The sequence below is a fragment of the Mercenaria mercenaria genome, chromosome 11, assembly GCF_021730395.1.
Source record: "Mercenaria mercenaria strain notata chromosome 11, MADL_Memer_1, whole genome shotgun sequence".
NCBI classification, from domain to species: Eukaryota; Metazoa; Mollusca; class Bivalvia; order Venerida; family Veneridae; genus Mercenaria; species Mercenaria mercenaria.
The window spans coordinates 15,502,170-15,514,767 of NC_069371.1; the positions used below are offsets into that span (position 1 = coordinate 15,502,170).

Below are 12,598 nucleotides of genomic sequence, written 5' to 3' on the forward strand. Positions count from 1 at the left end.
GGGCGGGGTCAATTTTGACCCCGGGGGTCATGATTTGAATAAATTTTGTAGATATCCATTAGGCAATGCTACATGTGAAATATCTAAGCTGTAGGCCTTCTGGTTTATTTTTTAGAAAAATTTTGAAGATTTTCCTATGTAAAAACAAGTGACCCCTGGGGCGGGGTCAATTTTTACCCCGGGGTCATGATTTGAACAAATTTTGTAGAGGTCTACTAGGCAATGCTACATGTGAAATATCTAAGCTCTAGGCCTTCTGAATTATTTTTAGAAATTTTTTGAAGATTTTCCTATGTAAAATCAAGTGACCCCTGGGGTGGGGTCAATTTTGACCCCAGGGTCATGATTTGAACAATTTTAGTAGAGGTCCATTAGGCAATGCTACATGTGAAATATCTAAGCTCTAGAGCTTCTGGTTTTTGGGAAGAAGATTTTTGAAGATTTTCCTATGTAAAATCAAGTGACCCCTGGGGCGGGGTCAATTTTGACCCCGGGGTCATGATTTGAAAAAAATTGGTAGAGGTCCACTAGGCAATGCTTCACACCAAATATCTAAGCTCTAGGCCTTCTGGTTTTTTGAGAAGAAGATTTTTAAAGTTTTTCCTTTCGGTTGCCATGGCAACCAGAGTTCTGCATGGAATTCAATTCTTTGAACAATTTTTGTAGAGCTTCACCCAAGGAACATTCCTGTGAAGTTTGGATGAAATTGGCTTAGTGGTTTATGAGGAGATATTGTTTAAAGGAAAGTGTGGACGGACGGACGGACGCCGGACGGTGAGCGAACCCCGAGCACTTTGTGCTCAGGTGAGCTAACAAGTGAATGAAGTATTGCCATGCAATACAAAGTCACCTACTGGAAGGCACCTAATTTTTTTTACTGCAGTATAACATAATGGACTGATATCTGTCAATGATGTATAAACAATATTATACTTTATTTTATGCTAACTAATGAAATACTGTATTCTATCAGTTAAATATTTTCATATTTCATCACTCACACTGTGAAAATATGAATTCTATATTTTCACACTGTGAGAGATATAGCTCCGCCCCCTCATTACATTGTGTATGAATTTTAAATTATTTGCTTAAAACAGGATGAAAACTGTAGTCGCACTTTGTTCTTTATAGTTTATTTCTCGATTCAAATTATTTTACTTAAAGAGAATTTCATAACGTTATGCAGCAAAAAATAAAATAAAATGGTACTTTATGTTGTGTGCGTCATTATAACGTCACAGCACGTCTGACGTCATGTCTGTTTACGCGCGTCTATATCCCGCGCTGGAATTAAAAATAGTTGCAAAATGCAAATCTCAACGTAACTGAGCATAAAATAAAAAGAAAATTTGTTTGTTTTCGTGAATATGGAATATATCTCACCTCGAAGTGAGAAAATTTTCACATTTTAACTCGCGCTACGCGCTCGTGAACATATTTGAACTTTTCTCACTTCTCGGTGAGATATATTCCATATTCACTCAAAACAAACAAATATCCTCTATATATATACAATATGTTATAACAAAACACTTGGATTAAAATTAATATATATATAGTTGTTTTCATATGGCTTTTTTTTGGCCGATTATCAAAAAAAAAGTTATCATTAGTTATTTGTAAGTAACAACAAAGGGAAATTAATCCTTAAAAAGATCTACATAATATAAGTCCACAAGAAACTCTTTACCAGGTAGAGATAGGTCAAAATGCTCCTAAAAATTGGATGTAACATGCATGTTATACCGCAGAAAACTGGTCTCAATTTTTCCCTACGGCCAGTAATAAATAAGTTACAATATAATCTATTTATAGTAACAAAGGGACGTAATTCTAAAAACAAGGGTGCCTCGTGGTGATGAACAATTGTGCCAAGTTATATCAAAATCCTTCCATGCATGAAGAAGAAACGCTCCGGACAAAGTCATTCTTGCATCTGAACTTTGGCCTCTATGTGTGACCTTGACCTTAAACCTAGGGACCAGGTCCTTGCGCATGACACTCCGTCTCATGGTGTTGAACATTTGTGCTAAGTAATATTAAAATCCCTTTAAGGATTGTTGAGTTATAGACTGGACAGGAAAAAACCCTTTAGGTCTTTGACTTCCAAGTGTGACCTTGACCTTGCAGCTAAGGGATCGGGTTTTGCGCATGACACATTGTCTCATCCAGGGAAATATTTGTACAGACTGATATTTAAATCCTGTTTTGCATGACAAAGTTATAGACCGGACAGGAAAAAGTCCCACTGACCTTTGATCTCCAAGTGTGACCTTGACCTTTAAGCTATGGTTCTGGGTGTTGCGCATGACACGTCATCTCATCGTGGGAAATATTTATGCAAAGTAATATTAAAATCCCTTAATGGATGACAGAGTTCTGGACCGGACAGGAAAAAATAAAACCTATTGACATTTGACCTCCAATTGTGACCTTGACCTTTGAGCTAGGGGTCCGGGTTTTGCGCGTGACACGTCGCTCATCATGGGGAGCATTTGTGCCAAGTAATGTTAAAATCCCTTCATAAATGGCAGAGTTTTGGATCGGACAGGAAAAAAGCCCTGTTGACCCTTGACCTCCAATTGTGACCTTGACCTTTGAGCCAGGGGTTCGAGATTTGCGCACCATATGTTGTCTTATCATGGGGTCATGGGGAACATTTGTGCCAAGTGATATTAAAATCCCTCAATGAATGACGGAGTTATGGACCGGACACGAAACAGACCTTGTTCATGCTATGTTAGCATTTGACTGCCAAGTGTGACCTTGACCTTTAAACTAGGGGTCTTAGAGTTGTGCATGACACATTGTCTTATTATGAGGTACATTTGTGCCAAGTAATATTAAAATCCCTTCATGGATGGCAGAGTTATGGATAGGACAGGAAAAAAGCCCTGTTGACATTTGACTCCGATTGTGGCCTTGACCTTTAAGCTAGGGGTCCGGGTTTTGCGCATGACACGTCATCTCATTATGGGGAATATTTGTGCCAAGTAATATTAAAATCCCTTCATGGATGACAGAGTTATGGACAGGACACGAAATTGCGGACGGACGGCAGGACGGACGGACGGAATGACGGACGGACGGAAAAGCGCATTCCAATAGTCCCCGAAACTAGTTTTTTATCAGTTGGAGACTGATAAATTGTTTATTGTCTTGCAATTTTCATGATGTGGGGACGTATGTCAGATTTTATGATAACGCTTGCGAAATGCTATAAATATTGCACTTCTCTTTTCATTTTTAATGTTACTCATTTAACTACGGATAATATAAGACAGATTTCGAGGTCAGATTATTGACTGGACAATATGTCACATGTTTTCGTGACTTCACATATAGTCAAACAGCGACTAATGTAGCAAGATCTAGTTCAATAAAACATCCTCTAATTTACTCAATAATCTATTATAAATAAACCATGGAAAACACTTGAGTATCACTTTGAAAAGCCTTTATCTATAACACTGTCTTTAAATTATTATACCCCTTAATGAAACTTAATAGTCATGTACATTCTTTAGCAGCAATATAGAATATGTACTGATATAAGTCCGAATGAAAGCAGCGTGTATTATATACGGTATTCCGTTAGGGCCAGTGCGTGCCCTCTGTGAACGCGAAGCGCGAAGGTAAGGCGGCGAAGCGCGACAGTACGATGGCCCTAATGGAACACCATTATACGCTATGTTCACTGTATATATGCGACATGATTAATTTTGTTGCCACAAGTCTCTAAAATTTTAAAGATTTATTACGTATTTGCTATTTCCCAACTGGACCGTAAAGCTTATAAAAACCTATACTATTTTACCTACAGTTTTGGAGATGCTACATAAACAATACTAATATTTTAGGGCATTTTTCTCTCCTCTTATATATTATTTGATAACATAACATGAATATCACGTGAAGTTAAGATAAAAACTGATATTGTCGACCCATGAAAAATTATGTTATAAGGTATTTGTGTAATGACATATTGTAACGCCTCGAACAATGGGGACTTACCAATTTCTTGTACATATGTGTACAATTCTGTGTTTCGTTACTGTCAGCTTGCAAGGAAATGTCACAGTTCAAATCACAGCCAAGTCGATGACTGCTCATAATTACAAGAAATTGGTAAGTCCCCATTGTTCGAGGCGTTACAATATACCTAATAACACTGCTTAAATAACAAGAGATCACAGAGTGATCTTGGCGCCCACCATTGAGTCATTTTTGAATGTTCCAAATATCAAGACTAGCTCAAAATCAAGGTCAAAGTTCATTTCGGTACACAAAACTGTGTATGTGATCCATGCATGTGGTCCAAATTTGAAAACTGTAGCTTGAGAAATGTGAAAGTAGGTCACTAGATCAATATCAAGGTAAAAAATCATTTCGGTACACAAAACTATGCATGTGCTTCGAATTTGAAGGCTCTAGCTTGTGAATTGTTAAAGTAGGTACTAGGTCAAAATCAAGGTCAAATTTCAATTCAAAACACAAAACTATGCATGTGGTCCAAATCTGAAGCATGTAGCTTGAAAATGTGAAAGTAGGTCACTAGGTCAAAATCAAGGTTGAAGTTCATTTCGGAACACAAAACTATGCATATGGTCCAAATTTGAAGCATGTACCTTCAAAAATGTGAAAGTAGGTCACTAGATCAATGTCAAGGTCAAGGTCAAAGTTTATTTCGGTATACAAACCTATGCATGTTGTCCAAATTTGAATGCTGTAATTTGAGAAATGTGAAAGTAGGTCACTAGGTCAAAATCAAGGTCAAATTTCATTTCGGAATCTTGTAAGAGGATACATACCAAATATCAAATGCCTACACCTTGAACATTCAGACAAGAAGATTTTTATTTTATTTTTTCCTCTGTAAGTCTAAAACTTGGGACCCCCTGGGTGGGCATCGTTTCAACTAAGGGGCATAATTTGAATAATCTTGGTAGATGACCATTAGGCAACGCAACATACCAACTATCAAAAGCCTGGGCCTTCCAGTTTTAGACAAGAAGATTTTTAAAATTTTTTCCTACGCAAGTCTATATAAACCATATGACCCGGGCCTGGGCGGGGCCATACTTGACCCTAGGGGGATATTTTGACCACTATTGGTAGAGGACCACTAGATGAGACTGCATACAAAATATCAAAGCCCTAGGCCCTGTGATTTAAGACAAGAAGATTTTCAAAATTTTTCCCTTAGGCTATATAAGTCTATATTAACCATGTGACACAAGGGCGAACCATATTTGACCCTAGGGGAATAGTTTGAACAATCTTTTTAGAGGACCACTGGATGATGTCATATACAAAATATCAAAGCCCTAGGCCCTGTGGTTTTGGACAAGAATATTTTCAAGGTTTTTCCCTATATAAGTCTATATAAACCATGTGACCCCCGGGGAGGGGCCATATTTGACTCTAGGGAAATAATTTGAACAATCTTGGTAGAGGATAACTAGATGATGCTACATACCAAATATCAAAGCCCTAGGCCCTGTGGTTTTGGACAAGAAGATTTTCAAAGTTTTTCCCTATATAAATCTATGTAAATTATAAAAATAAACAAAGAGTCATAACTTACTCAAAAATTGTTAAACCAGTCTGATTTTCAGAGGAAAACAACTAGGATATCAATACATCATTCTGACAAAGTTTGGTCAAAATCTCCCCAGTAGTTTTTTGAGGAGATGCGATAACGAGAAATTGTTAACGGAAGAACGGAAGGACGTACGGACCACGGACGCAGAGTGATTTGATCATGGTGGGCTAAAAATGAGCTAAAATCTGAACTTATCATTTCAAAATTTGTATATTGTGTTTATAAGAGTGTACTATCACCTGTTTTTGACATACTTTGATATAGCCATATACTTTATCACAAAGCTACGTAAATAGAGACAAAGAAATGCGGACACAATTCTTCACGTATATTACCATAGTATATCCACTAAGCTCTCATTTTTGGACACCATCTATACCCTGTGAGGAAACATAAAGCACCTGTGTCATATCCACGTGTAACTAAATAAAGAATACACTATTTCTAGGCTATTGATATAGAATTAAGGTTAATTAATACATGGTTTTTATTGTAATTTGCATATTAATCAACACAGTTTATAGTTCAGCAATAGGCCGAACATATTTGAAAACAGTACCAAAACATACTGAACTGCCTTTGATTCCTCTCACCTGTTTTGCAACAGCATGTAAAATGTTTTCTACAATAAGATTCATAACAATAACTTAAACAGTCTTTATCCCGAGGAATACTTAAACGGTATTGTGTCTTGGGTCTAGTATCCTGTTGATCTATTTAACGGCCCGGTATATTTTACTTAATAGGTATGGCATCCAGAAAATTACGTATACTTTCTGGTACCATGAGAATCCTGAGATTTGTTATTCGGAGAATTACTTAAACGGTCGTGTATACTGAGGAATGCGATTTGTCTTCTTTATCATATCCGATGACGTTTAAACTGCGTAGAATTTCATTTTATTTGTTTGTTAATGTAAAAAGTTTTATCTTAATTGATCTCTCTAACTTATTAATTTCCAGTAAAACTGATGTTACGTAAGATTTTATATATATCGTCCTATCTGTATTACATATTGATACAAATTGTTATCAAAGTAGCAGAAAATATTAAATTTTATTTACGTGCATTTTCCATTAGCGTGACACATGCAACATGACGATTGCAGCCGAATTATTAAAATAGATACTAGTATTAGATTTTTCCACAAGGGACATTACCATTATGACGAGAGTCCTTAAAGTAGCACGTCAGTCTTACTACATATTAAGATGGCTTAAGACCTTACATACTAATTTTGGAGATGCTATCCATATTTTAAGCCTGTTCTCGTCAACATCCCTTAAAGTTAACGGTAAAAGCGGAAATTATCAACCCTTGGAAAGTAATGTCATTAAAATATTTATATATTCCTAAGAGCACTGCTTTAAACGTAACGCGCTTGAAATTGAACTAAACATGATTTGATAACACTCAGATCAAATATCAGGGTATTTATGGTATGTTCACTAGTATATATAGATAGCAGGGAAATCTTACCCGAGGAATAAATCACAAGTGAATATATTAATGATAAGTGGACGATAATTAAAATTTTTGAAGAAACAAACGTAAGTAGAGATATTTCAAATGTATCTATTTTAAATATAACCACTTGTGATTTTCTATATGCTTTGTCATTTCAGTCAGAAATTGAAACGGAGTTATGATTAATTTTACACTCGTCACACTGTTGTTTTTTTTCCAGACAAGTTTATTTTTTATAATTTGTAGATAAACAACATTGAACAAGCATAACAGTTCACGATGATATGGGCTGATTCAGGATATTGCCAGTAATGGAAATTATTGTTTTTATATAGCGGAATCATAATATAATATCTAACGACTTTTTCTTGCTGCTCCATTCCGTATGTTTTCATTTTTTACACTAAATTTAAAGAGGCATATTCATATAAATGAAATATAATACCACATACTGTCCAAAGTGAGTGGTGCATCTGGGCCGAAAGCGGAAAACAGTAACGTTTAGTTCTATCTTTCAATTTTGAACGCCTAAACACTTTTAAAAATTGTCTTCGCGAAATAAGATAGATAGTGTTTCACAGATGTTACTAGTATGCAGAATCATAATCTTCAACCTGATAGAAAGTGTTAGAATTAAACGTTCACCGCACATATTTATTGACAATTCTTCAGTTCTAATTTTGTGTTTGCTATGCGTTTAGACCGACGTTTATGCCCTCCAAATTACCCAAAATATAGCAAAATAACTGGTGATGCCGTGGAGTCGCTAGGAAAACTCCGATTATGGCGCAATATATCGCAGGTCATTATACATATGTTTGGCAACGTCCTACGTATTTTCAGTTCATTGATAATCAGTCTGGATTGTCTCTTTATGCATCGCTGACACGTGTTCGCGTAATGAAAGAGGAAGTCGAAATCTCAACTTAGAGTCAGAAATCTAATACAACTCGTAAGTCATTGTCAAAGACCGAAAACGTGTCGCTTGGCGTAGAGCGCATCAAAGGCCAGGGTGAGAATACATATACGGTAATTTTGAAAAGGAGTATACAAGTATTTTTGTATAATGTTGCAGCAAGTGTTTAAAGAACATTTATTTTGTTATACCGAACTTTTCCTAAAGGAAGTATTTTGATGTTTAAAAACTAATATATATACAAGATAATATATTTTTCTATGAGATAAAAAAGTGTTGGAAGGTCGTTACGTGTTACTAATTGCCAGAAAATAAAAACAAATATTGTTAGCTGCTAAATGCTTAAGTGTAAATCATCGGCTATCAAATGAAAATTGTCAAATTATAATGTTAGTTGTTCATTGAGAAATACTGAACAAAATTTATACTAAACCCTTCTTCCTAAATTTAGTAAAGAGCCGAATACACGACTGAATGCACCCTTTAAATAGTCATTGACTATCATACCAAGTATATGGGCAGAACCAGTGCTGTTTTGGTAGTTGGTAACCCTTACAATTTCGTTTCGGTAAGGATTTACACTATTGTTTAATGTAGTTTAATTATACTTATTATTGAACAGAGGCGTGTGTCATAATATTAATGCATTCTTGGGCTAGGTGAGCTCAGGATTAATTTATTGCTATTAACAAAGTAAAGTATAGTTTACTTCTCTTCTTGACTTTGATACACTTAAACACAAGTAATTGATTATATTGTTAGATTGTGAAATTTGATCTCATTCATTGATATGTAAAAAATGTGTCATTATACCATATATAAACACTTTGCTAAATTTATCAATGGAGTCAAAAAATTAATAAACTAATTAGTACTAATTTGGTAGCACGTTAAAAATTAAGAAGTGCAATTTGAACAATTTCAGCATGTTTCTAGTTTATTTTATTTCATATGTATATATTGTTATATTCTCTCGTATACACGCATGTATGTACAGTTTATGTGACGATGAACTTCTATGTTCTAGTCAAGTTGTTAATAAAATTTCTGTTCTGTTCTTTAAAAACGTTCGCAACACCGGTAGAACATGCTTTTGGCAAATCATAATTATATATAATTATGTTTTAAAATCATTAAAATAAAGTTTTTGAGATTTAGCATATGGAAGGTCGGTACGCCATGCTAATTGCCAAATACTATATGCCAGCAACTTAATGCTAAGTCAATAATTAATGCTAAATGCCAAACAATTAATGCTAAATGCATCAAACCTAATGCTATATGCCATATAGTTCATGTTAAATGTCCTTGCTAAATGTCAATTAGGTAATGATAAATGCTAATCGTCAAACTCTTCAACTTCATGAGTTAATGATCGGTATCTCATAAACTAATAAATGTAAATTTTAATAACTTGAAAGCATATAATGTTCTACCAGTCTGATTTTAAGGAATAGCATGTTCCACATGTATCTGTCATGGGAAGATGGTACTTAAACAACTACCATTTCACAGTCAATATTGGTCGAAATTTGGCGAGTAGCATGTTGCACTAATCATTTGGCATTGAGCAATTTGCATGGCGAATCGGCCTTGCATAAATTATTTTGGGCATTAAACATTAATTACACCGCATACTAGTATCAATTAGTATTTGGCATAAAGTAAGCACTTAGTATTGAATATTTGACTTGTAGCATTTAGCATTACGCACTGGCCTTCCATTTTTATATGCATTAGACATGATTTGTATTCATTATGCAGGTCTATGTCAACCATGTGGCTGTTCTCGCTCTTGGCTGTCTTGTTTATGTTAAACATTCTTACTACGGCTGTACCAGGAAACCAGGAGTGCGACAACCATTGTTACCCAGGAGCAAGCTGCTGGCCAGGTATAGATGAAGAACTAGAACTCTTCAGAAACATTAAAGGTGACGTATTAACAGCATATAACGAGGAATATCGTAAAGAGGTTCTCATGGTAAACACTCGAGTTACGGAGTTTCCGTTTCTTCTTGTAATGGCCGAAACTGTTGATGATGTCATATATGCGGTGAAGTATGCCAATAGACACAACATGAAGATCACCATCCGATCCTCCGGGCACGACTACATCGGGCGCTCTACTTGGCACGGCTCCCTACAAATCAACTTGTCGCGCATGAAAGGTCTTAAATTTAATCTGAATTCTACTCGACATCAAGAAGGGGAAGTTACTGCTCAGAGCGGAAACTCCTGGTTGCGACTGTACAATGAGGCAAGATCTTCTGTTCTGAAAATAATCTTTAACTTAATTTCAGTTAAAACTCAAGTTTTTTTCGCTTTCCTTCCAGCAAAACAAAAATAGGAAAAGCGGGAGATAACCGTAGAAATAGAATCTGTGAACGTTTAAATTGAGGCAGTGTTTCTGTAATCAAAAGTTAATTCCCCTTCACCAGCGTAATAGATTATTACACATTGGTGGACAATTTAATGGCCGTAAGCATCTCGGACAAATGTTTCGTTGTTGAAATCATGACCAAGTTGAAATAATGTATATATTTATTTAATAATAAACAATTAGTATAAAGGTCAACTATATTATTTTATATTTCAGACGAATAAATTAGGGCGTGTTATTGTTGGAGGTTCCGCCCACACCGTATCTATGGGTGGGTATACTCTCGGCGGGGGTCACGCCCCCATCGGACGTAAATTCGGTATGGCGGTTGACAACCTACTTGAAGTTGAAATGGTTACATCTAATGGATCACTGGTCTATGCAAATATCTCTGGGACAGTTCTTGTGGACACCGAGACTGGAACAACACATACGACAACTGATACAGATATATTTTGGGCGGTCCGCGGAGGAGGCGGGTCTACATACGGAATCGTGACGGCATTTACTTATAAACTGCACAATGATTCAAAGATGGTAAAAGTTACATGCTATTCACCTATATATAATGCTTTGGGGCAAGATGTAGGGAGACCTATCCTTCAAGCGTTTGACAATCTTGCCAGTACTACACTGGCACCAGAATGGGGTGGTTACGAAATAATCAGCTCCTCGGGGGATCCGAAAGCTGGGACAGAAGGAACAGTTCTTCTTGTTCTTAACCACTTCGGTGAGTGGGGATCTCCATCCTTCAATACGCTTGGACCGTTCATCCCCATCGCCGAGAAGCACTGTGCATTTCAGAATATGTCTAACTTCCTAGAATATGAAATTGAGTCCAAAGATGCATTATTCTACAGAACCTACGTATACAACACTCTTCTTCAGCCGAACTCTTTCACATCCGAGTATTACAGCTTCATGTACAGTATGTTCAACGAACCAAACGTTGCCAGACTTCAGGCTGGTGTAGGCTGTACTGGAACTTTGATCGGAGGTAAGCCATATACCTATGTATCTGTGTCCCTTCCGGCAGTAGGTAAATAAAACCATTTTGAATTAGTTTGCCAGATACATTTTTTTATAAACATGTATATCCTATTTCAACTTTTTTTTTAATATAAATATATACCTGTAAAATACTTTAAAGATGTAATCTGAAAGAGCCTCAGTTTGATTGGTTTTGACATGGCGGATAAATATGTAAGAAGTAAATAATTAAATTCATGCGATTGACCTCAGTCTAAATTTCATTGATACATGCAACTTTTGTTTATAAGCCTATGCATGGCTTTTGGGACACATATTTATGTTAACTTTTTTTGGATGTGCGTTTAAATTGACTCAGGACTGCCAAAACATGACATTGAAACGCCATTTTTCAAAAAAAATCAAACAAAAAAAACAACATCTGCTTCAATTTGTACGTTTTCTTTCATGTATAAATAATAAACTTTTGTTTTTATTTTTCGTCAAAGGAAACATGAAAATCAAAGATCCCCATTCGACAGCAGTGAACCCGAATTTCAGAACAGGTGTTTACTCCATGTCGTGCGGTATGTCTTGGTCTGACGCGTTCATGGACAAAGCCGTCGTCGATCAAGCTATACAATTCACGAAAGGGTTTGTAAAACACGGAAACGGAACCTACTTTAATGAACCATCTGCCTATTTACCGAACTGGAAGACAGCATACTGGGGCGGGCATTACGATCGACTTCTAGCTATCAAACAACGCTGGGACCCACAGAACGTGTTTACATGTCTTCATTGTGTAGGGTCCAATGACACAAATGGACATACCTCTGATCCACACATTCCTGACATTCATATCCCTTCTATTGTTGGCTAGATTTGAAAGTATTGTCCGATAGCCAAAGAACTAAATGATTTATTTAGTACCGTGTTTTTGTCTTTCAGTTGAGCGCATTGATAGTCGTCTTGAAAGATTAAACTTTTGATAATTTTGTACATAGGAGTCAATAAAAGAATAAAGTAAAAGAATGAGTCATTTGTAAAACATTCATTAATATCACTACAGAAAATGTAGACTATTTTGTTGTGTACGCTTAAATGTCTTAAAAGTACGTTATATTTAATGGCTAATAATTTTGCTTAATGTAAGAAAGACACTTTTTTTCTTCATTTCCACAAGATTGTCATGTTAGTGGTCTTTAATATATATTATTACCAGATAACCCATTTCTTTTATAATATAATTTTTAT

General features: G+C 35.9%; 1 protein-coding gene across 1 annotated transcript; it reads left to right on the forward strand.

Moving 5' to 3' along the window:
- Nucleotides 1-7,021: 7,021 nt before the first annotated feature.
- On the forward strand, nucleotides 7,022-12,376 carry LOC123532832 (uncharacterized). The gene is made up of 4 exons (XM_045314416.2): nucleotides 7,022-7,159; nucleotides 9,757-10,249; nucleotides 10,589-11,369; nucleotides 11,851-12,376. The coding sequence occupies exons 2-4, from the start codon at nucleotides 9,761-9,763 to the stop codon at nucleotides 12,222-12,224; spliced, it is 1,644 nt and encodes a 547-aa protein (XP_045170351.2). The 5' UTR covers nucleotides 7,022-7,159; nucleotides 9,757-9,760; the 3' UTR covers nucleotides 12,225-12,376.
- The last annotated feature ends 222 nt before the right edge of the window (nucleotides 12,377-12,598 follow it).